Below are 26,599 nucleotides of genomic sequence, written 5' to 3'. Positions count from 1 at the left end.
GTGGTCTCCTTCTTTTGTTAATCGAGTATATAATATTTAAATACTACAGATGTAGTATGTAAATATACATCTCCCATTGGTTTTACTAGAGAAAGCTGGACTACTATAGGCATTTATGTCTTGGAAGTCTCTTATTCCACAAATAGGCAAAAAAAATCTGTACAAGACTTCAGATCAAGGGGCCAGGCAGTGGTGCACCTGGTTAAGTGCTCACACTACAGTGCACAAGGACCCAGGTTCAAGCCCCTGGACCCCACCTGCAGGGGGAAAGCTTCATGAGTGGTGGCACAGTCTCTCTCCATCTCCACCTTCCCCTCCCATCTCAATGTCTCTCTGTCTCTATCCAATAATAAATAAATAAAATATTTTTAAAAGGCTTCAGATCTGACCTAACAAACAACAACAAAAATAAATAAGTACTTGTCTGACTCAGGTATCGTAATTTTCCATTAAAATTTCAACAAACGGGGCTGGGTGGTGGTGTACCTGGTTGAGCGCACATGTTACAATGCGCAAGGACCTGGTTTTGAGCCCCCAGTCCCCACCTGCATGGGGACAGCTTTGCAAGTGGTTAAGCAGTGTTGCAGGTGTCTCTCTGTCTCTCTCCCTCTCTGTCACCCTTCCTCTCTTGATTTCTGACAGTCTCTGTCCAATAAATTAAAAAATAAATAAATAAAATTAAGAAATTTAAAAATCTTCAACAAACATGCTTTGTATTTCAAAGAGTGAAATAATCTAACAAGTAAGCAATGGTAATAAAACCACATTAAAGCAGTCCTTTTTATTGGTTACCTACAAATGAAAAGGTTTCAATGCTGCAGGACTCTTCCTTCTCCTTCCCTCTCAATTTCTCTGTCTCTATCAAATAATAAATGAATAAATAAATGGAATAAAACATAATCAGAAAGCATCAAAGATACTTCCCCTTGGCATTTCACAAACATGACTTTTAGATATAGGGGAATTTATGATAATAAGGCTTTTTATTCATTTGAGCGTACCATACTTAAAATTTACACTTTATAATGGTGAGCATTTTGCATATTGTCAATGCTCAGATATTTGCTGGTGTTTTACCTTTTAGGACCATAATTTCTAGGCCTTTAGAGATTACTGTCAAGACTGTAGTTTCATGGTAATTGTCTGCACATATTTGGGCAGCCATAATCTTTATTAGTTTTCAGTTATGCTGCATTAATTATTAAGTGTACTGTAGAAGAAATTTCTCAGTCTAATTAGGCTCTATTTTCTTCTTTTTAAAATTTATTTATAAAAAGGAACACTGACTAAACCATAGGATAAGAGGGGTACAACTCCACACATTCCCACCACCAGAACTCCGTATCCCATCCCCTCCCCCAACAGCTTTCCTATTCTTTTCTTTTTCTTTTTTTTTTTTTTTTTGCCTCCAGGGTTATTGCTGGGGCTCGGTGCTTGCACCACAAATCCACTGCTCCTAGAGGCCATTTTTTCCCTTTTGTTACCCTGGTTGTTTTACCATTGTTGTGGTTATTATTATCGTTGTTATTGATGTCGTTGTTGGATAGGTCAGAGAAATGGAGAGAGGAGGGGAAGACAGAGAGGGGGAGAGAACAATAGACACCTGCAGACCTGCTTCACCGCTTGTGAAGCAACTACCCTGAAGGTGAGGAGCCGGGGGCTCGAATCAGGGATCCTTCCACCACATGCACTTAACCCACTGCGCTACCCCAGCTTTCCTATTCTTTAACCCTCTGGGAGTATGGACCCAAGGTCATTGTGGGATACAGAAGGTGGAAGGTCTGGCTTCTGTAATTGCTTCCTCGCTGAACATGGGGGTTGACAGGTCAATCCATACTCCCAGCCTGCCTCTCTCTTTCCCTAGTGGAGCGAGGTTCTGGGGAATCAAAGCTCCAGGACAAATTGGTGGGGTTGTCTGTCCAGGGAAGTCTGGTTGGCATCATGCTAGCATCTGGAACCTGGTGGCTGAAAAGAGAGTTAACATATAAAGCTAAACAAGTTGTTGACTAATCATTAACCTAAAGACTGGAATAGATGAAGATGAAGAGTTAGGGAGTCTCCATTTTGTAGATAGCTAGTAGGCATATTTTAGTTATATTCCAAAAGGTCTGTGGCTATACTAATTTTTTTTTTTGCTTTTTTTTTACCTGAGCCTGAAATCTGATATGCAGGTGGATCCAAGTTATTTCTAGGGAGATGATGTCATGGCTGGAAAAAGGACCAGAAAGCTGGGTTAAGGAAGAGAGTGGATCCAAAATATGAGAAAGGTGTATAAATATTGTTGACTGTAAACCCCATCGATTTGATGTGATCTGGAGCTTATATTCAGCTTAGGAGCCTGTGTGACCTCTGCATCCCTGTAGATCTGAGCTCAAATTCAGGACCCATCTTCCTCAGGTGTAGCATAGAGTTTGTTATGCAGCCTCTCTTTGGAGGATGGAACATTCTCTACCATTGTTGATCCAAGTTGAGGGCAAGGTCCTATGGGGGCCCACAAAGGGGTCTGTTTTGTTGTTCTTGATAGAGATGACCAGTAACAATGGAGAGAGGGATTTATTCGAGGTTTAGGCCCATCATGTCTGTTTGGGAATCTCAGAACTCCCCGAATAGGGCCCGTGATGGGGTGACCTGATAGTGACTAAGGAGTCATCGTTAAAAGTATTAGGCTCTAATTTCTGTTCTTTTATCCCTTTGAGAAAGGAATAGGTGATGGCATAGAATGTGTCAGGATGAAAGAAACAAAACTATTTATCACACTAGTGACTGCCCATCAGACACTGGCGAATATCCACCAGACAAGCTTTTGGGGTGGTCTGAAGGCAGTAATAAACAATGGGATTCTGTTGATTAGCATGGCCAACTTTTCACTTATGACCGTATTCCACATTCTTCTTCCCCTTTGTTTTTCTTCCTTCTTTTCTCTCACTTTTCTTTTTCTTCCAAGTTTATTATTGGTCTCAGTGCCTGCACTCAGTGCCTCCTACTCCCAGCAGCCATTTTTCCTTCTCCCCCTCCCCCCTTTCTTTTATTTGACAGAACAAAAAGAAATTGAGAAGAGGATGGAGAAGATAAAGCAGGAGAGATAAAGAGAAAGCCTTGCAGCATTGCTTCACCCTCATGAAGCGGTAGAGACCTGGGGCTTGAACCCAGGTCCTTGAGTGTGGTAACTGCACTCAACTGGGTTTGTCATTGTCCAGTTCCTATTCTTCTCTTTTCCGAAAGTTTTCATTTCTAAAATTTTTGAACTTTTCCTTTCTTCTCTCTCTTTTCTTCTTTCCCTTTTCTCTTTCTTTCTTTCTTTCTTTCTGGTCAATGATAAATGTCTACTGTTAATTTCTCCAGCTATTTCCTAGGGTTTGATTTCCCACTTATTTCCTTTAAAAGTTTCTTTTTCAATATCTGCTCCACTTAGAGGATTCATTTTAGTTTCTTCCATCCTGTCACTGCAATTTATGTTTAAATTAGGTCATGACTAAAAACATAATTGTTTAAATCAAGATGCTGTGTGCCCAGCTATAACCATGATAAGTAAACATTCTGTCAGGCTTAAGAATTTTTCAGCACTTAGTGTAAACAAAGCACTTAACCAGCACTTTGATGTTTATCATTAGATTGGGTTGGCAAAAAAAAAGTCATGACACATTTTTTGCAGGGAAAAATAAACAGTGACTTTTGAAACAACCCAATAAATAATTTATTAGAGCTAGCTATACTGAATTTTATATATTTTACTTTCTTCCAAAAGTATGATATGGCCAAAAATCATATTTTAATGTTTTTAGCAAAAGGCTACTTTGATATACAATGTTAACATAAAAAATTAAAATGGGGCCAGGTGGTGGTGCACCTGGTTAAGTGCATATGTTACAGTGCACAGGGACCCAGGTTCAAGTCCCCAGCCCCCACCGGAAGGAGGAAAGCTTCACAAGTGTTAAAGCAGGGCTGCAGGTGTCTGTCTGTCTCTCACCATATCTCCCCATTCCCTCTTGATTTCTGACTGTCTCTATCCAATAAATAAATAAAGATAATAAAAAATTCTAGAAAAAATAATTAAAACAACTGCATTTTATAAACCTAGCCTATTTTATAACTCTGTGTGTGTGTGTGTGTATGTGTGTGTGTGTTATCATTGATGGAGTGGGGTTTAAACGTTTACAGTATGGTTGTTGACACATGAGTACAGTTTCTCATCTCCCTGAAACAGATGAAACAGATGTCTGCAGAGCATTATCACATCCAACGTAGGTCCATTTCTACCAGCATGCACTGTGACCCAACACCCTTTCTATTCTCTCCCTTCCCTGCCTTACCCAGAGTTCTTTGCCTTTATAAGTTACTTTCTTCTTCCTTTTAAAATTTTTTTTCAAATTTGTTTATTCATTTTCCCTCCCTTTTTGTTGCCCTTGTTGTTTTATTGTTGTAGTTATTATTGTTGTTATTGATGTCGTCGTTGTTGGATAGGACAGAGAAAAATGGAGAGAGGAGGGGAAGACAGAGAGGGGGAGAGAAAGACAGACACCTGCAGACCTGCTTCACCACCTGTGAAGAGACTCCTCTGCAGGTGGGGGAGCCTGGGACTCGAACCAGGATCCTTACACAGGTCCTTGTGCTTTGCACCACCTGCACTTAACTGCTACACTACCACCCAACTCCCCCTTCTTTTTTTTTCTTTATTGGGGGATTAACATTTTACATTTGACAGTAAATACAATAGTTTGTACATGCATAACATTTTTCAGTTTTCCACATAATACAATCCCCACTATGTCCTCTGTCATCCTTTTTGGACCTGTACTCTCCCCCACACTTTCTTCTTTTCTCTGGCAGCTTGTAAACATTTTTCTTTGTCCTTGACTTATTATTAATTATTATTTATTATTATTACCACCTCCAGGGTTATTGCAGGGGCTTGATGTCAGCAGTATGAATCTACTGCTCCTGGTGGCCATTTTTTCCTTTCTATTTTTATTAGACATGGCAAGAAGAAACTGAGAGGGGAGGGGGAGAAAGAGGGAGAAAGAGAAACACCTGCGAACCTGTGTTACCACATACAAGCATCCTTCTTGAATCGGGGAACAGGGGCTCAAACCCGAGTGGTAACGTGTACACTTAAATGAGTGTTCCTGATTTTGGATAGTTTTACAATTGTGTGTCCTGGTGACTTATTTCTTATTTCTTAATCTATTTCTCTATATATTAAATAAATAGATTTGTATTTCTTAAAAATTTCCAGACAATATATTCTAAACTCTTTCTCTAACAGCTCTCCAGGATTTATATCATTAAGTTTCTTGATTTCTCTTGATTTTTCTGAACTAGTGTTTTCACCATTTAACCAGTTTGTTTTAGAGTCTGTGGCTGCCCACAGATGGTGCTGAGTTCTGCTTTGTTATGTGAGTTCTAGAGAAAGGACAGGAGCTTTGTAGTATTCTGGTGCCTGGTGTCCTATTTTGGGGACGGGGAGGGCGATTATCTCAAACCTCCTTTTTTTCCCAGGCTGATTCCTGAAAGTAGGAACTCTGCTGTGAGGTGAAAGTTACTTTTCCTGCCTGTAGGGCAGTCTGATCCTGATCACCAGGGTCTCTATGGTAGCTGGGACACTTAGGAATTTGATAAGCTTCCCTAATGCCACAGAGGTACTATGTTCCATTCCTTGGTTCCTCTGAACAGTTGTTCCCTGGAGTTTGCTTGGATTCTGCTTCTACAGCTCTAAATGGCAATACAGAACTTCTTTTAAGCCACAAGGGCCCCTTTAAGTCTGCTGCATGTATTTGAAGTGGCGGTAAATATGGCACCTGCTGGCAATGTGTTGCCTTGCTCATGCTTGAGTCCTTCTCTCCCTCCCCTCCTGTCCCTGCTCTCCATGCAGAATTATCAACCTTCAGATAGTGATGTTTGTTGCTTTTCCAGAAGTAGCTCCCAGCTGTTCTCTGATGAAAACTGTTGAGTTGTTTCGTTGTAAAATGTGTTCTCTGGGAGAGAGCCAATTTCCTTGACAAGGTCACCATAGCTTCATCCTGGAAGTCTGTGAATATCTATGTTTTGAATGCTGCCCGGATGTGAAAGTTTTTCTGCGATGATTTCTCTGAATATGTTCCCTGCCCAACCCATCCTCAGATATTCCAATAACTCTCACATTTGCTTTTCTGATGGAGTCTGCTATTTCAAAGAACTGCTTCATTTTTTTCATGAACTTTCCTCTCCAACAGCTTTGCACTGAGAGTAGTGATTTTATCTTCTAGCCTTGATATTCTCTCCTCAAGCTGATTTACTCTACTTACTAGGTCTCTTATGTAAGTCTAAACTCCATCAAAGGTGCCCTTAATCCTGTAGCTCTGTTCAGAGTTTTCTCTGTGCATCTTGTAGAATTTTGGTGAAGTGATCTCTGAGATCCTGGATTTGTGCTTCTATGTTATGGCTAGAGTCTTGAGTTGCCTTCATAATATGTTTTCTGAATTCAATCTTGGACATACTTTCCAGTAAATATATCCCAGGTTTGGGAGTGGCTCATCAGGTAAAACACAGACCTTGTATGTAAAACACAGGCCTATGCATTATTGTGTCTGTCACCACATGGGAGCACCAGGAATGGCACCAAGGGAGAGCTATGAATGGTGGGGCAGTGCTGTGGTGCTCCTCTCCCTAACATAAGAAAATAAAGAATTAAAAAGTGAGTTGTGGAGGCTGCTTAGTCATATCGTGACTATAAGGCCCTGGGTTCATTCCTCCATGTGAAAAGGTGGGGGGTGGGGCTGCAATATACTTCTTTATCTCAGGTATTTTCAGACTTGTACATCTTCTTGATTGCAATATTTCAATGGACAGTTCTTCCAACTATTTGTAACTCCTACAGCACTTAGTACTTACAACCTACTCTAAATAGCTGCTGAATATATAAGAATATAAGAATAAAGTAAATATAATATAAGAATAAAGTCAAAATAAAGTAAAACAGGTAAAGTTCATTACCTCAGAGATACTAGTTCCCGTGGCTATATTTGAAACAATATCTTTTCCTTTGTTCAATAACCTTCATGTTTTTTCAAATGTCATTTTTTCAGATTTGGTATCAATCAATAAAAAGGTGATAAACTTAAAAGTTAAATGTCTAATAAATATTCTTAAGATGAAAAAATGTACAGAAGTATTTTACAAAGAAATTAACAGAGAACACAACTTGGCCATATATTATTTATCATATCAAAAACATTTAGTCTCTTGTTCAATAACTATAATTATCTAGTTGCTAACAAAAACAAAAACTTAGTTATGAGAAGATCCTGTAAACAAAGCTTTATTTAGCCATATGTTTGCAGAATAATTACAAGTGAAATTCCAGTATTCATTCTCTTCTCCTGGTTCTCTCATCTTTTAAATGTGCCTTTTGCTTGTATGTTATGGCTAGAGTCTTGAGTTGCCTTCATAGTGAGTTTTCTGAATTCAAACTTGGACATATTTTCCAGTAAATATATCCCAGGTTTTGGAGTGGCTCACCAGATAAAACACAGACCTTGTTTTTAAATGTGCCTTTTGCAATCTGTAAGCAAGTATTTGAATAATAAATCAAACACATACACAATTGCCCTACATCCTCAGGACTCCATTGCTCTCCCTCTCAAGCCAAAGACATGGATTCTCTTCCAAAACAAATTGTACTTTGCACTGTATCTAGCACATCTCAAGATCCAGAATTGATTTGGGCATACACTTAGGTGCTTCATGCTGCCTCCTAAATGAGCCATTTGGCACAGATAAATAGAAATTCAAATGCCAGCTCTTCTAGCAGAATGGTTCTGAGCTAGTCAATTTTCTGTTGAAGCCTAATACCAACCTTGTGGGGACTATGATAGCAGACAGCATAGCAAAGCAGCATCTGCAAAGATTTGAAAATGGTATTTACTGTCATTGTTCCAAGCTGTTATTCTTCCCCCACGATGGAAAACGCCTCCTTTTTCATGACTTGTTCCATTATTTAGTATTTTCACTTGCCTTGCCTCATTGTATTAACAAATCAACCTCCCAGGTACTGCCCACATCCACTGTTGATCTAGGCATAAGACTCTCAATTTCTCTTTTTATCCCAAACCTGCCATTATCTATCTTTGGAGATTTCAAAAAATGTGTGTAGAGCCCAAAAGGTCAGACATTGAATGATATTATAAATATTCAAATGGCTCTTGGCTGGAAAAAAAAAAGGTTTCTAACTCCTATTAATCCTTCAACCTCTAGGCATAAAATACATATACACCAAAGGTCTTCTCAATTCCATAATTTCCTTTCCATGGTTTAATTCCCTCCTAGCCTCACTTTCTTTTTATAAAGCTCATAACAAATGGATTAACCAGGTAAAACTCAGATTCTGGACAATTCCTTTAAAATACTGCTTTTCTTCTTTCCTACACTTGGTGAGCAATGGTCTTCTCTTTGCCTCCTCCTTTCACTCAAGATTCTTAGAGCTTGAGTGATCATTCTTGTGAATAATCAAGGGGAATCTCAAGATCTTTAACCACATCTGTTGACATAATATATTCACAGAGTTCCCCTCTATCCCACAATCTTGTTGATCATTTTTAAACTGATAACAATAATACTAATACTAATAATAAAGAAGATGAAAAATAAGAAAACACAAAGCAGTGGTCCAGGTGGTGGCGCAGTGGTAAAGCTTTGGACTCTCAAGCATGAGGTCCCGAGTTCGATCCCGGGTAGCACATGTGCCAGAGTGATGTCTGTTTCTTTCTCTCTCCGCCTATCTTTCTCATAAATAAATTAAATCTTAAAAAAAAAAAAAAAGAAAGAAAGAAAACACAAAGCAGAACTTGGATTGGGTTTGTTGTATTGCACCAAAGTAAAAGACTCTGGGTTTGGGGAGGGGGGTATGGCGTAGGGTTCAGGTCCTAAAACATGATGGCAGAGGAGGACTTAGAGGGGGTTGAACTGTCATGTGGAAAACTGAGAAATGTTACACATGTACAAACTACAGTATTTTACTGTTGAATGTAAACCATTAATCCCCCCAATAAAGAAAAAATATATATACACACAGAATTCAGGGATTAAAATGTAGATACTTTTGGAAGAAAGTTTATTCCGTCATTCTGTCACAGTTCAGTCCTATAATTTTCTCTAGTAGTGTTCCACAATCCAGAAAAGAGAAAAGAAAGGGTGATCTAGAACTGGAGTTTAAAGATATGCCAGGGTCCTGAAGACAGCAATATTAAAATTATATGATTGACTTCAAGGCCAGCTAACTTTGTTAACTATTTCATGACCACAGAGTGCTCTTATTTAAGATCCATTTTTACCTTTTTTAAAAATTTATTCCCTTTTGTTGCACTGTTGTTCCCTTTTGTTTTATCGCTGTAGCTATTATTGTTGTCATTGTTGTTGGATAGGACAGAGAGAAATGGAGAGAGGAGGGGAAGGCAGAGAGGGGGAGGGAAAGATAGACACTTGCAGACCTGCTTCACCACTTGTGAAGTGACTCCCCTGCAGGTGGGGAGCTGGGAACTCAAACAGAGATCCTTATGTGGTCCTTGCGCTTTGTGCCACCTGCACTTAACCTGCTGCGCTACCACCCAACTCCCCATTTTTACCTGCTTTTAAAAAATAGCCTCAGTGGACTGGGACAAGAATGTATGGACAGATGTGAACATAATTAACTAATAACATTTAAAGTACACATTCTTCTAGATCATTTAAGTAAGTTATGTGTCAAGACAGAAACAGTAAGCCTATCTGCTTAAGACTTTCTAAATTTGAATAGCTTTTTAAAAGTTTTCTGTAAAAATTAAGTTTTCTGTGTATCACATAAGGTTAGCCCAGAAACATCCAACCAAATGTCTCATAGTCTCAGAAAGTATAAGATTTTCGGTTATCTTTAGTTACCTAGACAAAGGCTGTTAACGAGTCTGATTCCCACACTGACAGTATATGCTGTTAAGGAACTAACTACAGATATATATTTAGGCAAACAATGAGTAGGAAAAAAAAATAAGAATTTAAATGTTTCCTTCCACATCATAGAATAACATATATTTTATTTCTGCTTGTCTCGTGGGGCGATACAGTAGATTTAAGTTCAGTTTGGGAAGAGTAAAATTAACATACAAGGAGAGACACTGGGGCAGTAGTGCAGCAGGTTAAGTGCACATGGCACAAAGCTCAGGGACCAGTGTAGGGATCCCGGTTCGAGCCCCTGGCTCCCCACCTGCAAGGGAGTCGCTTCACAAGTGGTGAAGCAGGCCTGTAGGTGTCTATCTTTCTCTCCCCCTCTCTGTCTTCCCCTCCTCTCTCCATTTCTCTCTGTCCTAGCCAACAACAATGATGACATCAATAACCACAACAGTGTTAAACAATAAGGGCAACAAAAAGAGAAAATAAATAAATAAATAAATAAAATAAAAAAAAAAAAGAAATGCAGAAACAATGAATGAGACTCTGGAAGAAAACACTAATTATCTCAAGGTTATTAGAGAGCCGAAAGCTGAAATAGCTGAGCTAAGAACACAATAGGCTGAACAAACTAAAACAATATCAGAACAGGGTAACAAAATAGATTAACTCCAGAAAACAGTAGAGGGGAGAGAGAATAAAATAAATGAGACTGAAGACAAAATTAGCAAGATTGAGGAAGAATTAGAGACAACTAAGAAAGAAGAGATCTCAAAAAGAGATTAAGAGATACTGAAAACAACAGAGACCTATGGGATGACTTCAAAAGAAATAATACACACATTATTGACTTACCAAGGAAGAAAAAGAGGGAGGGAAGAAAGCATTCTTCAGGACATAATAGGTGAAAATTTCTCTAATCTAGATAACGTCAAAGACATAAAGGTTCAGGAAGCCCAGAGGGTCCCTAATAGAATTAACCCAGAGTGAAAGACACCAACACACATCCTATTTAGAATGGAAAGGAATAAGGATAAAGAAAGGATCCTGAAGGCTGCAAGAGAAAAACAGAGTCAACTACAGAGGAAAACCCATAAGATTAGCAGCAGACTTCTCCACACAAACACTATAGGCCAGAAGAGAATGGTAAGATATCTACTGAGTGCTCAATGAGAAAGGCTTTCAACCAAGACTATGGTATCCTGCTAGTCTGTCATTCAGATGGAGGCATAAAAACCTTCTCAGACAAGCAACAGTTGAAAGAATCAACTATCACCAAGCCTGCCCTGAAAGAAGTTCTGAAAGGTCTCCTATAAACAGTCAGACCACCATAAATATGCCATCTATCAGAACACTCTAAAACTCTACAAGAATGGCATTAAAATATCCTATATCTTCAATCAAGGAGTCGGACAGTAGTGCAGCAGGTTAAGCACAAAGCGCAAGACTGGCATTAAGGATTCCAGTTTGAGTCCTTGGCTCCCCACCTGCAGGGAAGTCGATTGACTTAATAATGATTTAACAAGATTGTAAGGTAAAAGGAGTACAATTCCATACAGTTCCCACCAACAGAGTTCCATGTTTCACCCCTCCATCGGAAGCTTCCCTATTCTTCATCCCTCTGGGAGTATGGACTGAAATTCTTTAGAAGGTTCAAAAGTGGGAGATCTGGCTTCTATAACTGCTTTTTTTGCTGGACATGGACATTGACAGGTTGATCCACACCAACCCCTCCCGGGCCTAGTGGGGCAGGGCTCTTGAGAGATTCAGGCTTCATTTCTAATTGCAGTTCTCTTGCTATTTCTACCATACCTGCAATTACTTCCTCCACTGAAGACCTGACTCACTCAAAATTATCTATGAGTATTAGAATCTACTTTCAAATTCCTGTGAATAATATATTCACCTCCTCCAATGAATCACGAATGTCCTAAATAGCATCTAAAACGGTGAATTATTTCAAAAATGTTTTCAGTTGACTTTGTGCATATCCCTTAAAGGAATCACTGTGACTGATAATGCCCTGTTAAATGTATTTATTAAATAATAAGACTTGAAAGTCGAAACAATGCCTTAATTCACTGGCTACATGATATATGTTGTGTTTGTCAGGCATGAAAATAACATTCATCTCCTTACACAACTCCATCAGAGCAACTATTGTACAGAAATCAGAGGCATTCCTATATGCAAGTAGTAAACTAGCAGAAGCAGAAAGGAGGAAAGCAATACCATTTATAACAGCATCAAAACAGAATTAGATATCTAGGCATAAATTTAATAAATAAGACAAAAAAAGCGTGTACACTGAAAACTGTGAATCACTACAAAAGAAATAAGACATGAGGGAATGGAAAGACAGTCCATACTCACGGATCAGAAGAATTAACATCATTAGAATGATCATTTTATCAAAATCAATACACAAACTCAATGCAATTCTTATCAAAATCACTATGAATTTCTTTAATAGAATAGGCCAAATTCTACAGAAGTTTATCTGGAACCACCAAAAAAAAAACCAACAAGAATTGCAAAAGTAATCCTGAGAAAAAAGAATAAAATGGAGGTACCACACACCCTAATTTATAACAATACTGCAGGGGTATAGTAATCAAAACTGTGTGTTACTGGGGAAAAAATAGACTTTTAGATCCAATAAAATGGATAGTGCAGGGAGTCAGGCAGTTTAAGCGCATGTGGCGCAAAGCACAAGGACCAGCATAAGAATTCCAGTTCCAGCCCCCGGCTCCCCACATGCAGGGGAGTCGCTTCACAGGCAGTGAAGCAGGTCTGCAGGTGTCTATCTTTCTTTCCCCCTCTCTGTCTTCCTCCCTCTCTCCATTTCTCTCTGTCCTATCCAACAATGACATCAATAACAACAACAACTACAACAACAACAAAAAGGGCAACAAAAGGGAAAATAAATATAAAAAAATTTAAAAATTGATAGCCCAAAAGTAAGCCCTCACATGCACAATTTCATCTAAAGATAGTTAATCTGTGACAAAAAAGACAGTTACACTATGACAAATAGGCCAAGAACATTAAATTGAGAAAGAAAAGACTCATTAATAAATGAATAAATGGTGTTGGGAAAACTTGGTAGCTACATGCAAAAGTGTTTCTGAAATTCATTTTTATATATTAATTGATTAGTAGTCCGAGATTATTTTCTTTTCTTAAAAAAATATTTTCTTGGTACGGAGTGGTGGCACACATGGGTGAAGGCACACATCACAGTGCGCAAGGAAGTGGGTTCAAGGCTCCGTGCAGGGGGAAGTTTCATCGGAGGTGATAATGGTATTGCAAGTGGGTCCGTCTGTCTGTCTAACTGGCTGGCTGGCTATCTATCTCCCCACTTCCCTCTCAACTTCTATTTCTATCCAAAATAAATAACTAAAATATTTTTTAAAGATTTAACAGCGTTTAAAATTTCTTCATTTAGTATTTATTTTAATGAGACAGATATAGAGCAGAGAAAGATCCCTGAGAGCAGAGCACTACTCAGCTCTGGCCATGGTGGTGCTGAGGATTGAACCTGGGACCCAAGAGCCCCATACATGAAAGTTTCACATAACCATTATGCTGTCTCCCCACCCCTCAGAGGCTATTCTCCAGTAATATTTTAAAGGATGATTACATTCATGGATCATTCTGAAAAGTCTCTATGGTCTAAGCTCCACTTGAAATATCAATACAAACCTGATAATGGTATTAAATTACCATTTACAGTACTGTTTTTATTTACAATAATAAATGAATAAGTAAATCCCGAGTTTAGTTAGCAGTTATATCCCACCTTCATTTCCTAAAAGGGGTAGAGGCTTACTAATTCTGACAGGCTTACTAATTTCCTATTCATTCATAAGCATTCAGTAGAACATAAATCTGCTAAAAAAAAAAAAGCCATAATGAATTTCCATTATTCACATAAATCCCACTTTATAATCTCTTGCATAATTTGCAACTTTATGTGAATGCTCACAGATAATAACTTTTAAATTTTGAAATAAATTGAAAGGGCAGAAATATCAGTCTTTTATTAATCCTCTCTAAACCACCATTACTTCATATTGTCACTCAGAAGCTAACTGGTTTTACAAAGGTTATTCTTCGTCATGATCACAGGTCTAAGAGAGATGATTTTCAGAATATAAGCATAGGAGTTTACTTATTAAATCAGTTGAATACATTGCTTCAACCATATCTTGCTGAATCTTAATCTTTCATACCACTTTTTAGAGGTTGGCAACTGGAACAGTAAAATTTTTCACAAAAGAATGAGAAGCTGGAAAACTTCCAGTTATCTTTTGGAATGAGGCTAAGCTACAATCCAATTAAGAAGCAAGCAGTTAAAGCATGAACATTTAAAATAATCACACAGTAGTAACTTCGACATCAAGTATGACAGTACTCTAAATCAACATAATTAAAACAAAATTTTTAAGTCTGGGATGACTAAAGTTGTTGATACATACAGGAAAATATTGGGACACTTATCTGAAACAACAACAACAAAGCTTCGCTACAAATTTACTCAAGTGGGGAAGGGTAGATAGCATAATGGTTATGCAAAGAGTCTCTCATGCCTGAGGTTCTGAAGCCCCAGGTTCAATCCTCTGCACTACCATAAGCCAGAGCTGAGCAGTGCTCTGGTTAAAAAAAAAAAAAAAATTTACTCAAGCCACATTTGGAAACACTACAAACTATAAACCCAGTGTACAAGAGAGACACGTGCTTTACTCTCACTAAAGTGCCTGATACTCCTGGGGCCGGAAGAGCGCTCACCTGGGCAATCATGTATCTTGCCAGGCACTCAGCCCTGCTCAGACAGAGCCCCAGTTCCATATGGAATCATCATGACTTCCTCCAGCTCTCAGTCTCTTCACTCTAAAGGCAGTGCCTTTGTTAATTCCTGAAACACTGATTAGTTACACATCATACTTTTGTGACCACTGGTAAAATATAATAAATTCATTCAGACTACTCAAGTAAGACTAAATGTTACACTTAAGATTTTGCTTAATAGAGTACTTTTATGACATAGAGCATTATCTAAGAAACAGTATCTAGAAAAAAAAAAGACTTGAAAAATCAATTACATTTAAAATAGAGGAAGTAGGACCACTTGAAAGTAACATTGGTTTGGAATTATATAAGTACATTCTGGGTTTAGATGTGATCAGAGTAGAAGCAATACTAAGTATCTAGAAGAACATTTTTAAAATATTTGCTAAGACTCTGGCATATCAATTGCCTATCTTTTAAAAATGACAGATAATATATTTTAGACTAAGTACTTTATATTTTTGTTTTTGCATCAAAACAAGCATATTACTAAGTATTATTTTAAACTATTTTAGATAAAGGCAATCAATACTAAAATTTATGTTTAGTTGAAATTATTTACCATTAATTCATAAAACTAGCAGGTGCAATTACTCAGAAATATCAACATTTTCTTTTCTTTTTTTAGATTTACTTATTTATTAATGAGAAAGATGGGAGGAGAGAGATAGAGGGAACCAGACATCAATCTGGTACATGTGCTGCTGGGGATCGAACTCAGGACCTCATGCTTGAGAGTCCAATGCTTTATCCATTGCACCACCTCCTGGAACATTCTACTGACTTTCTCTTTGTTTTTGTTTGTTTATTTGTTTGTTTGTTTTGTATATTTTTATTTATTGGCTAGAGAGCCAGAAATCGAGAGGATAGGAGGAGAGAGACAGAGAGACACCTGCAGCCACCCTCATTAAACTTTGCCCCTGCAGGTGGGAAACAGGGGCTCAAACTCTTGCCTATTATGACCTGTGTTTTCAACCAGCTGTGCCACCACCCTGACACACACACTCTCTCTCTCCCTCTTTTTTAAAAATTTTATTTATTTATTTATGACAGAGGGAAATTTAGAAAGGAGGAGATAAGAGAGAAAAAGAGACAGAGAGACACCTCCAGCCCTGCTTCACCACTCATGAAGTTTTCCTCCTGCAGGTAGGGAGCAGGGGCTTGAACCTGAGTCCTTGTAACACTGTAATTTGTGTGCTTAACCAGGTGTGCCACCAGCTGGACCCTTGACTTTCTCTATTGTACAAATTTACTTAGTATGTCATTAACACCACTGCCATCATCATCTTCAATAAACACTTACTAAACTTATACTATGTGCAAAACATTCATACTAAGGTTATATGAAATATAAGACTTGATCCCTACAGCTGATGAACTTACTCTAATTGGAGAATTTATAAGGAAAAGCATTATTTACTTGCACCATTAAGTAGTGTACAAACACTTACAATAAATATAATAATTCAGAGTAAGGAAAGTCCAACAATCCTAAGTTGGTCAGGGCAGTTTTCCGGAAGAATGATGGAAGATGGATATTAAAAAAGGAAGATTTGATGTTCAACAAAGAACACAATTCTTTGGAACCTTACACTTGACCACCTTATATCAGTTAGAACTGTAAGTGAAAGTTAACCTCCATCAAAAGTGCTATCAACTAGTGAGGCTTGGTTGAGCAACTACCTAGACATTAAAGGGAAAATTTCCTTTGCCAGCCAAAGACAATCACATGCATAAAATTTCCAACAGAAACAGTCTAAAGCAGAATGTTGAGATGTTTTACCTACTACACAGAACACTAGAAGATTTAACAGTACTGCAGAGGAGTTTCCTTGGGGAAAGCCTTGCATTTTGAAAGGAAGATGGAGGTGGTGATTGTCCCTCAGTCAGCGTCTAGTGTTAGGGGCAACTTAGAGAAAAGGATCCCTTCATGGCACACATGAGACTCCTGCAGGGTATTACAAGGCATACCAAGAAGTTAGTCAAGCTGGTCAAACCAATTAAGCAACCCCACACCATTCTCCCTGCCACATTCAGAACAATGTTGTACCCATATCTCTCCCTTTCATCTTGTTTGAGCCAAGAATTGCAGAGGTGAGCAACAACGCACAATGCCCAGAGATCAACTGGAGACTCAGGACATAGCAAAAACAATTATGGATTGGGGAGGGAGTCAAGGATCTGGAAGATCCACAAACTTCACCTTTTTGTGAAACTTATGCCTACCTGGACCTACTATAAAACTAGGTGGGCCTACAAATTCAGCGTCTCTCACTGTCAAGGGCCTACATGTGTGTCTCTTGTGTGTCTCTCTCTCTTTTCTCCCTGTACTTGTTTCAGTAAATGCTCCCCCTCCCTGAAATCTGACAATGTCTTTGGATTTTTCACTGTGACATTCATTTATGACCCATCCAGTAGAGTTCTAAGGGGACCTTTAGACCCCCTACCCAACTTTACACATAACACCAGAGGGAAAGGCTTTGATGGATACAGATGAGGAGCTTGATTGTATGTCTCAAGAACTTTGAAATAAGCACGACTAGCTCACCTGAGCCTGACTGATCCCTGGGAGATTGAAAAGATAAGTTGGATGCAATGGCATGTTAAAGCAACACAGATATTGAGGAACTGGGAGAAATTTCAGATTATGTATGAACAGAAAAACAAGCGCTCTCTATTGACCAGTGTAAGCCACATGAGAGAAAGAGTAAGCTAGGTTGCAGTTAACTGGGTCCATCAAAAATTGCCTAGAGCTTTAACAGACCTCAGCAAAATGATCATGAAAGTCCTGCCAACGCAGAGGAGAAAGCTTAGTGCATTACTGCACAGAACTTGTGTGCCTGAGGATCCCCTTTCAGTTTCCAAGTACCATATGCCTGGGGTGATCACTGTTCTAGTGTGTGTGTGTGTGTGTGTGTGTGTGTGTGTGTGTGTGTGTGTGTGTGTGTGTGTGTGTGTGTGTGTGTGTGTGTGTGTGTGTGTGTGTGTGTGTGTGTGTGTTCTGTCTCCCATAAAAATAATTTTTTTAAAAAAGTCCTGTCAGATCTAAGAGGCTGAGGGGAATTTCCCTCTTGGTGTTGAGCAACCTAAGATGAAATACCTGGAGCATCTGAGGTAGGAGGTAAAGTAGCCACAGCAAAGGGTGAACTTTAAACATTTGTCAAGTCTACAATCACAGTGAAGTCTGATCACCAGGAACAAATCAAATCAAAGTTTTCTGTTCCTCTCCCCTCTCTTCCCTTTGTCAAACTGGACAGGAGTCAGAAACCAGAACTACCCATGTTCAGTGGGAAAGCAATTACAGAAGCCAGACCTCCCACCTTCTGCACCCCACAACGACCCTGGGTCCATGCTCCCAGAGAGATAGAGAATGGGAAAGCTATCAGGGGAGGGGGTGGGATATGGAGATTGGGTGGTGGGAATTGTGTGGAGTTGTGCCCCTCATACCCTATGGTTTTGTTAATTTATCCTTTCTTAAATAAAAAAAAATTAAAAAATTAAAAAATCAAATCAAAGAAAGCAGAACTAGCAAGACATAGGAGGAGAAATTTAAAAGTTTGGTTAGAAGGAAAAGTCAATGAAATCCCCTTTCCTCATTGCAACAGACAGAGAAGGGATGTGGGGGAAAGGCTTTCAGCATTAATTCAGGTTGGGTTGGGAGTTTTTATTTGTTGAGACTGAATATTTTTTAATAAAACTGTGTTTTTGGGTTGTTTTTTTTTTTACATTTAGCTAATGAAGGACAATTTGCATTATCAAACAGCAACCAGAAAAGTTCATTTTATTCATGAGTGGGAGATTGAAATAACCTGAGAGAGTATATTTAAGACGGAAGTAATGGCAAAAAAAACTGTTTGATAATTACATCCCACAATTCTGCTTTTCAACCTAATGCACTGAAGAGTCCAACATGGTGGTAAGTAGGGAACACAGAGAAGTAAACTTAGAAAACATATTTCAACTCATCCATATTTTCTGCCTATGCTGAGTGGCTCAGCTACCAACATACCCAGAATCTGTTACAATATGACGACAGAATCTAACAAATCCTTAAAATATGGCACGAGTAACCTAAATATAAGACTTGCTTTTTAAAAAAATTAGCTTACTTTTTAAAAAATTTACATTTAAAATGGTTTATAAGATTATAAAATAACAGTGGTATAGTTCCACACCCTACTACTAACCCCCTACTCCCAAAAATAATCACTTTTGTTCTCCAGAAGTCTCAGAGACATTCTGGTCACTTTATTTTTCTTCCACCTCCTCCTCCTTTTTTTTTTTTTTTTGCAAGTTCATGTGTTTCGATTTAACAGGCTCACTTTAAAAGGTAGACTATCTTGTTGCCTGCTGAATTGCTAACACTTACCAAAGTGCTCTCTGTAAAAGGTTCCTAAAAAATTGCTGTTGGGACCTAGGTGATGGTGCACCAGGTTAAACATACACAGTACAAAGCTCAAGGATCCTGGCTCCCCACCTGCAAGCAGTGTCTTTTTCTCTCCCTCTCAAAAACAAAACAAAACAAACAAAGAAAAAACAGAACTGCTGTTCATCTTTCCAGAAGATGGCTGCTAGATTCTACAGCTAAGACCTTTTTTTGTTCATTAAAAATACAATGTGTTGGCTCCGGATGTGGCACAGATAATCTGGATTCCCAAGCATGAGTTTGATCCCTAGCAATGCATGTACAAGATATATGGATCTCTCTCCCTTTCTTATTAAGAAGCAACTAAGTCTTTTAAAATATGTTGAATCTCATTATGTGCAAAACTTGTACTACAGATTACTTTGTTATTTTTGTCATAGCCAGCCAAAGTTCTGAAAAATACATATATATATATTTTTTGCTTGTCTGTTTGTTTTTACCAGAGTGATGGCTTATGATAATACTTGGGATTGAATCTGGGACCTCTGGTGCCTCAGGCATGAAAATCTGTGTGTGTAACCATTATGCTATCTCCTCAACCCTGTATATTATATTTTAGTTCTGTAATACAATGTAGAATAAAAGAGATTTTTCAATTTTGAAATTCAATTAGAAAAAAAATACTATATATGATTTTTAAAAGGTTAGCAGAAAGCCCTTAAAAGAGATACAATATCTCATAATTATTTTTAAATCTGATGGAAACAGAGAAATTGAGAGGAGTGGGGAGATAGCGAGGGAGAGAGATAGACATCTTCAGCCTTTCTTCACTACTCGTGAAGCTTTCCCCCGTGAAGGTGGGGACCAGGGACTTGAACCTGGGTCCTTGAGCACTGTAATGTAAACACTAAACCAGGAGTGTCATCGCTTGGCCCCTCTAGTAATATTATTAAATGTAGAAAGGGGCATTTATTTTGTAACAACAGGAGCATTTTAAAATTATCCAGTAAATATTATTAGTATTTCACTAATACTTTGGCATGTGATATATTTTTTTTCTGTGACAGCCTAAAGCAAGAATACACTATTTTAGAGAATCACAGTACCATCCTCCTTCTTTCAAAAAATCATGAAACTAAGATTCAGATTTTAATCACTTGCTCAAGGCCACACACTAGTAAGTAGTAGAGCTATGGGAATTTGTCATAGGAGTTTTAACTAAAGAATGTGTCAGTTTCTCAAGTCATTCCAATTATAAACTTGACCTGATTCTCTTGATCCATTCCTCAATGAAATATAGTGTCATTTTAATGGTTATCTTTATAATGGTTCATTTTGAAATATAGGATATTATCAAATATAAACTATAGCTTTAGTAACACATTTGCTGACATAAATTTATTAATAACCCTTTTTTAGGAGAGAAAATTCTATACTACAGTTGTCAGCAAAGTTTTTTATTTGCGCGTTTGATCTTTAACCAGAGTTCTGCTCAGCTCTGGCTATTGGTGGTCCCAAGTGTTGGGATATGGACGTAATTAGCATACAGGATGACATAGGAGCATAGTAAGGACTTACGCAAACCCACAAGGGATTGTGGGTCAGTAGGAAGTTATTTAAGCAAGTGTATTCCGGACATGCCCTCTCTGTTCCCGCAAACTCGATAGCAGGTAGCTGTTCCTACAGTCCTTCTCCTCCTCCTCGCGTTTTCCTTCTCCGCCAACTGCCACACCGCTCCTCCCGGGACCTGAACACCTGCAGCCGACCTCTGGTACACTATTTTAAAACACTCATGCCTCTCTGGCCATCATGACTAGCCATCTTTGCTTTATTGCCCATTTTGCTGTACCTAAACAACCATGATTTAATAAACCCATTTGTTTAAACCTTGACCAAAGCTATGCCAAAATCTTTTTTAAATTTTATTTACTATACCAGGAATTGATCCTGAGCTCTCTCACATGCCAAGTCCTATGTGCTATCGCCACAGCCCACCAATACAGTTTCTAATAGTCAATGCTACTTATAATGTCTTTTTTCTTTTTCCTTTTTTTTTTTTTTTTTTACCACAGCACTGCTCAGCTCTGGTTCATGGCAGTACAGAGGACTGAATCTGGGACATTTGGAGCCTCGGGCATTCTTATGGTAATAATATTTATATTAAATATGTGTGAATATAAAATTAGCCTCCAAAATGTTCTGTATGGGAAGGAGGTCTTATAGTATATTTCAGAAACAGAAAGACATCTGCTGCAACAGAGGTCTATTAAACTGTTTCTTTGGATTTATCTTCATGGCAAAAGGCAGAAGTTGGAGAAACCTTAGCTATTTCAGTATAAGTCAGTGGTTTTGTAACACAGGGCTACTTTCTTTAATGCTGAAACATATAGTCATGACTATATGTTGGGGCTAACAGGTCCTACTAAAACTTAATAGTTACCACTATAGGTGTTGCTAAATATCCTATAATACATACAACAGTCCTCTCCAATGCCCTGTGTAAAGTAAGCAGTTATCCAAACTGTGCTGAGACTGAGAAACCCTAGTATTAAGGATGAAATGTCTGAGCTACTTAGCAGAAGAGATATGTGCTTTGACTGACTACAGCTACTAACTATAAACACTAAATCACAGCACCCAAGTAACACTCAATAAAGATTTTAGGTATGAGAGCAGCCTCCAGCCTCACTGGATTTGAGTGGGGAGAGAGAGAGAGAGAGGAAGGGAAAATGAAAGCTACTTCTCCTTGGTGCTCCCACTTTAACTGTTGGGCTTCTTCTTCTTTTTTTTTTTTTTCTTTTTCTGATAAGAGAACAGGATATTGAACAGTAGTTTACCAAAGAGACACTTATTAAATAGCATGCAGTTCCACTACCAGCTTATTCAGTGTTTCTATTTACAGCAGGGTTATGGAGGACTACGATCTAAAACAAGAACAATAGGCATCATAGATGCAACATAAGAAACGGAATACTCATGCATTTCATTAGGAACATCAGTATTCTGAAGATGTATTTCAGAAAGCATGGCTTCTAACAATGTATAAATGCTCTGAAAGTATACTACTATGATTCCCTTGTGAGCTTTCCTTTTTCTGAATTTGGAGATCTTCTGTCATATGAAGAAATAGTAAAAACTGAGCACATAACAAGATCATGCCCACATCAAAAAAATTAAGATCATACAAAATGTTGTCGGTTTGCATGTTCAAGTTTTATACTTGTACCTATTCTTTCGCTCTTTCATCTGATACCTGTTCTTTGGGCCTCTCATATTATTTTCATTTCTACTAATTATATTTCTTCTCCCAAATCTTATCATTTCATCACTTTTTCATTTCCATTTACTTTTTTCCTTTCAGTTCATACTTTTACATTCTCAAAAGTGTCAACTGGTGAGAGAATCACATAATGGGAATTCTGGAGCTGAAAAGAATAAGGCTTTAGAGGTTATGTAGAAGTAAAATCCCACAGTGCCCACTAACCAACTCATCACTGCTCCACATAAACCGTCCGTGGACACATTAAGCTTGATCACTTCTACTAACTTAAAAACCACAAATCCCTTTTTCTCAATTAATGGATACTGCTAAATTGTTCTAAGATCTTAACTTTAATATAATTTGTTTGAATTACTCTAGCTCCACAGATACCAACTCTTTCTCATTATCAACAAGCAATAAATGGGGGAGGGGGCAGGAGGGAGAGGATACCCACCATCTTCAGCTACAGTTAGCCAAATCTGTGACTTGCTCTGTGACAATTATCTTTTTGAAAAGAGTAAAACATTTAACTAAATGCAGACACATGATTCATCTAATAAGACTTGTTTGACTTTTTTTTTTTCCAGGATCAGGGATGACTCATAAAAATCCTCTAAATGGCACACAATGTATGTTTTGCCCACCTGCATTGCTCAAAAGGTTTGTTCTCCCCTTAACTATGTAACCAATAAAAGGAACTGCGGGTGGATCCCCAAGATTCTGGGTCACGTTGGGTAAATATGGTACTGTATGTATTCCGTGCAGTCCTTAAAGTGGAACGAGGGCAGATACAGGAGCGCAAAACTACAGTGATTTGTTATTGTGTTAAAGTAGATTAGAATATATATATATAGTGCCAGCTCATCTCTAAAGATAAAAGTCTCAAAAAAAAAAAAAAAAAACCTCTAGACAAGCTCTTAAGCTGTCTGGTTGAAAGGAACATTCACCAGCGTGGACCGATTTCTTGGTGGGTTGTTTCCGACTGTTGCTTGCCTCGACGGGCCCCTCTAATTCGCGACCGACCGCCGGTCGCGCCGAGCCTGGGAGCCTGAGCCCGCAGGTGGCAGGTGGCAGGTGGCAGGTGGGAGCCCGCCATGGCGCGCGCACGGGGGCACCGCGGCGCCCTTACCTTGGTGAGCTGCGCGATCTTCTTGCTCATTTTCAGGTGCAGGTCCGGGCTGTAGTCCAGGCTGTGTCCCGCCTGCTGCGCCGCGGCCGCCGAGGGCGAGAATTTGGCCGCCGAGCCGCTGTAGTAGTGCTGCTGCCAGCTCATGCCCGGGGTCGCCATCTTCCCGGCAGACCCCCGCCAGGGCCCGGGACCCCGCGCTGGGGCGCAGGAGCCGGCGGCCCCCGGAGCAACGTCGTCTGGGAGCCGCGAGCCGGGCCGGCCACCTGCACACCCGACCGCCGGGGGGCGTCTTCCCGGTCACGAACCCCCGCCTCTCCCCCTCTCCGGGGCAGAGACGGGGCGCCCCCACGAGCCCGAGGCCGTGGGCGCCACCTGCGCCGGGCAGACAGACGCCCCGGGGCCGGCGGTGGGTGCCCGGCCGCCCCGCTCGCTCGTCAGATGGCGCCTGGCCGAGGCGTCGTGGGCAGCGTGGCCGCGCAGGTCCCGCTCCCTCCCAGCACTCGGGAGCCGGCGAGAGAGCGGCCGCCGGGGCTGCGGAGAGAGGAGGAGACGGGGCGGGCTGCTGCGGGGGGAGGCGGGGACATGGAGGAGGACGCGGGAGCCACGGTTACCAGCGAGCGCGCGGAGCGAGCGCGGGGATGGCGACGTCATTTCCCCGCAGCCGAGTCCCGCCCCGCGCTGGTGACTCGCGTCCCGCAGCCCTGCGCCCCATAGGGGCGCCATGTGGGTTGGGGGTCTTGACAGGACCGAGCTGCCAGGAGCTCTCCGTGCAGCCTGGACCCTTAGAACCTGGGCCTGAGTGCATAGGGGTGGGGGATCCCCTGTGCAGTGCGTGGAGGTCCAGGTGAAATTTAAAAACAATGATAACTTGGCCAGAGAAAAGGCGGCTATCTGTGGTCAGTCCTGGGCTTACAATACTCTGGAGATTTTGCATTTTCACTTGTATCATTGCATGCACTGGGTCTATAGCTCTCACCCAAGAGAAACAGCGAGCTCACATCCAACTCCCTGTCAAGGATGGCTTCAGCACCATAGCTATGAATCATTATTATTATTGAAGTATTATTGAACTTGATGATTCCTGCCTTTCAACATGCACACACACATACACGATCATCAGTGTCTTAGGACTGGCCTATCATGTGCCAAGAACTGTCCCTCATTCAGCGCCCTATGAGTAAAGAGAGGCGCCTTTCGTCAGTCATTTGTTACATACAACGTTTGTGCCTCTTATTTTTTCCCAGGTGATGGATTCTGAGACAAAGATGTATGAAATCTAGTTGACAGGAAGGGGGGGGGGAGCAGAAGCTGAAGCAAGATGTCAGTTTCATAAAGATTTAGGACTAAGCCAAATTATGCCATTACTTGTGCATTTTTATTTTTTACCTTCCTAAATGTGCTATTTCCAACTGATTTTCTTCTAACCTCTACTTATGCAGGTTAATTATTTAAAGCACGTATCCCATGTTGAGTCATTTTTAAAGACAATCTTAAACACAAAATTAAGAATGTAAAAATTAAAAATTGTGCATATTAAAACTCTCATTTTTATTAGTGATTTAATATTGATTTACAAAACTATAACGAGTATAATTCCACACCTTTCCCACCACCAGTTCTGTGCCCCCACTCCCTTTATTGGAAACTGCAGTAGTTCTTTAAAGATCACAGATATGAGTTGACTAATATTTCTGTAACTATATAGACATTTGCCCAATTTTCCTGATCCTGACTTCTCTTCCTTTCTTAGTCACACTACTTCTGAACGTTCTTCCCCCCACCCCATTTTTTCTTCTTTTCTCTTTCCAGGTCCTGATGAAATTGGAGTTCAGAGCCCTCTTGTCATCATCCCCTAACGTTGTTTCCAGTACTGAGTCCCCCACATTATGAAATGTAGTTTCTCTTCAGCATTCAACTATCTCTAAAGCTGACATTATTAACAAATCTTACTGAGGGTCAAATGAACAAATACTATCTGATTATGAAAAAATCAAACCAGCAAAGTTAAGGTTGAATAGCATTCTGAAATACTTCCAGAATTAATAGAATTCCAGAAAAGGGAGCTGGGCGGTTGAGCACACATGTTACAATGTGTAAGGACGCGGGTTCGAGCCCCCAGTCCCCCCACCCAAAAGGGAGAAAAGCTTCACAAATGGTGAAGCAGTATTGCAGGTATCTTTCTCCCTTTCTGTCATCCCCTTCCTTCTTGATTTCTGGCTGTCTCTAACAAAGAAAATACCAAAATATTAAGGGGGAAAAAACATATTCCAGAAAAGAAGCCTGAAGTTGGTTACATCTTTCCCAAATGCTAGGCACTCAGCTCTTCCTCCCCTTCAATCTTGCAGAAATAAAGTCATCTAGTCCCAAAGTTATGAATTTAGTATACAGCTAGAAACAATGCCAAGCAAATTCTGCTCCCTTCTTAAGAGTTAGTGTTTAAAGGAAATTAAAGAGAATTAGGAGCTAGCACTATTTCATCAGACTCTAGACAAGGGAGATTTACAACCATTTTAGAACTCTCATGTCATTTACCCTTGACTAAGTGTTTATGATCAAAAGACTCCCTGTTTGCCCAATATTTTCCTTTCTTTATTTTGTGTATTTTAATTAAAGCACTGCTCACCTCTAGCTTATGGTGGTGCTAGAGATTGAGCTGGGACCTTGGAACCTCAGGCATGAGAGTCTTTTTCTATAACCATTATCTTATCTCTCCTGCTTATCTCTAAGTTTTTAAAAGATGTGTTTTCCTATTTTTAATTTATTATTTTTTAGAGAGAGAAATGGAGAGAGGAGGGGAAGACAGAGATAGGGAGAGATAGACACCTGCTGACCTGTTTCACCACTTGCGAAGTGACCCCCCTGCAGGTGGGGAGCTGGGGGTTCTAACCAGGATCCTTATTCCACCCTTGTGCTTTGCGCCATGTAACCTGCTGTGCTACCGCCCACCCCCCAAAGATGTATTTATTCTACAAATGAGAGAAAGGAAAGGATGGAGAACAGAGCACCACTCTTACACAGGCAATGCCAGGGACAGAACCAGGTTATCATGCATACAAGTCCTCTGTCCAATGCACTATGCCACATCCCTAGCCACTGA

The 26,599-nt window shown here is 39.7% G+C and overlaps 1 protein-coding gene across 14 annotated transcripts in view; it reads right to left on the bottom strand.

The window, feature by feature from the left end:
* The window catches only part of FAM184A (family with sequence similarity 184 member A), a 113,134-nt gene extending 89,127 nt beyond the window's left edge, over positions 1-24,007 (bottom strand). For 10 of the 14 annotated variants that reach the window (XM_060190534.1, XM_060190535.1, XM_060190538.1 and 7 more), the window contains exon 1: positions 23,503-24,006. In XM_060190534.1, the coding sequence (XP_060046517.1) occupies positions 23,503-23,661 (159 nt within the window). In that variant the 5' untranslated portion in view covers positions 23,662-24,006. Of the gene's footprint in view, positions 1-23,502 lie in introns of all 14 variants that reach the window. The other 4 variants (XR_009549604.1, XR_009549605.1, XM_060190536.1 and 1 more) reach the window with 2 other exon arrangements.
* Positions 24,008-26,599: the final 2,592 nt, after the last annotated feature.

Source organism: Erinaceus europaeus, chromosome 4 (genome assembly GCF_950295315.1).
Source record: "Erinaceus europaeus chromosome 4, mEriEur2.1, whole genome shotgun sequence".
In the NCBI taxonomy this organism is placed as follows: domain Eukaryota; kingdom Metazoa; phylum Chordata; class Mammalia; order Eulipotyphla; family Erinaceidae; genus Erinaceus; species Erinaceus europaeus.
The sequence above is the reverse complement of the archived record's forward strand: the minus strand, read 5'-3'. Positions and strand labels throughout refer to the sequence as shown.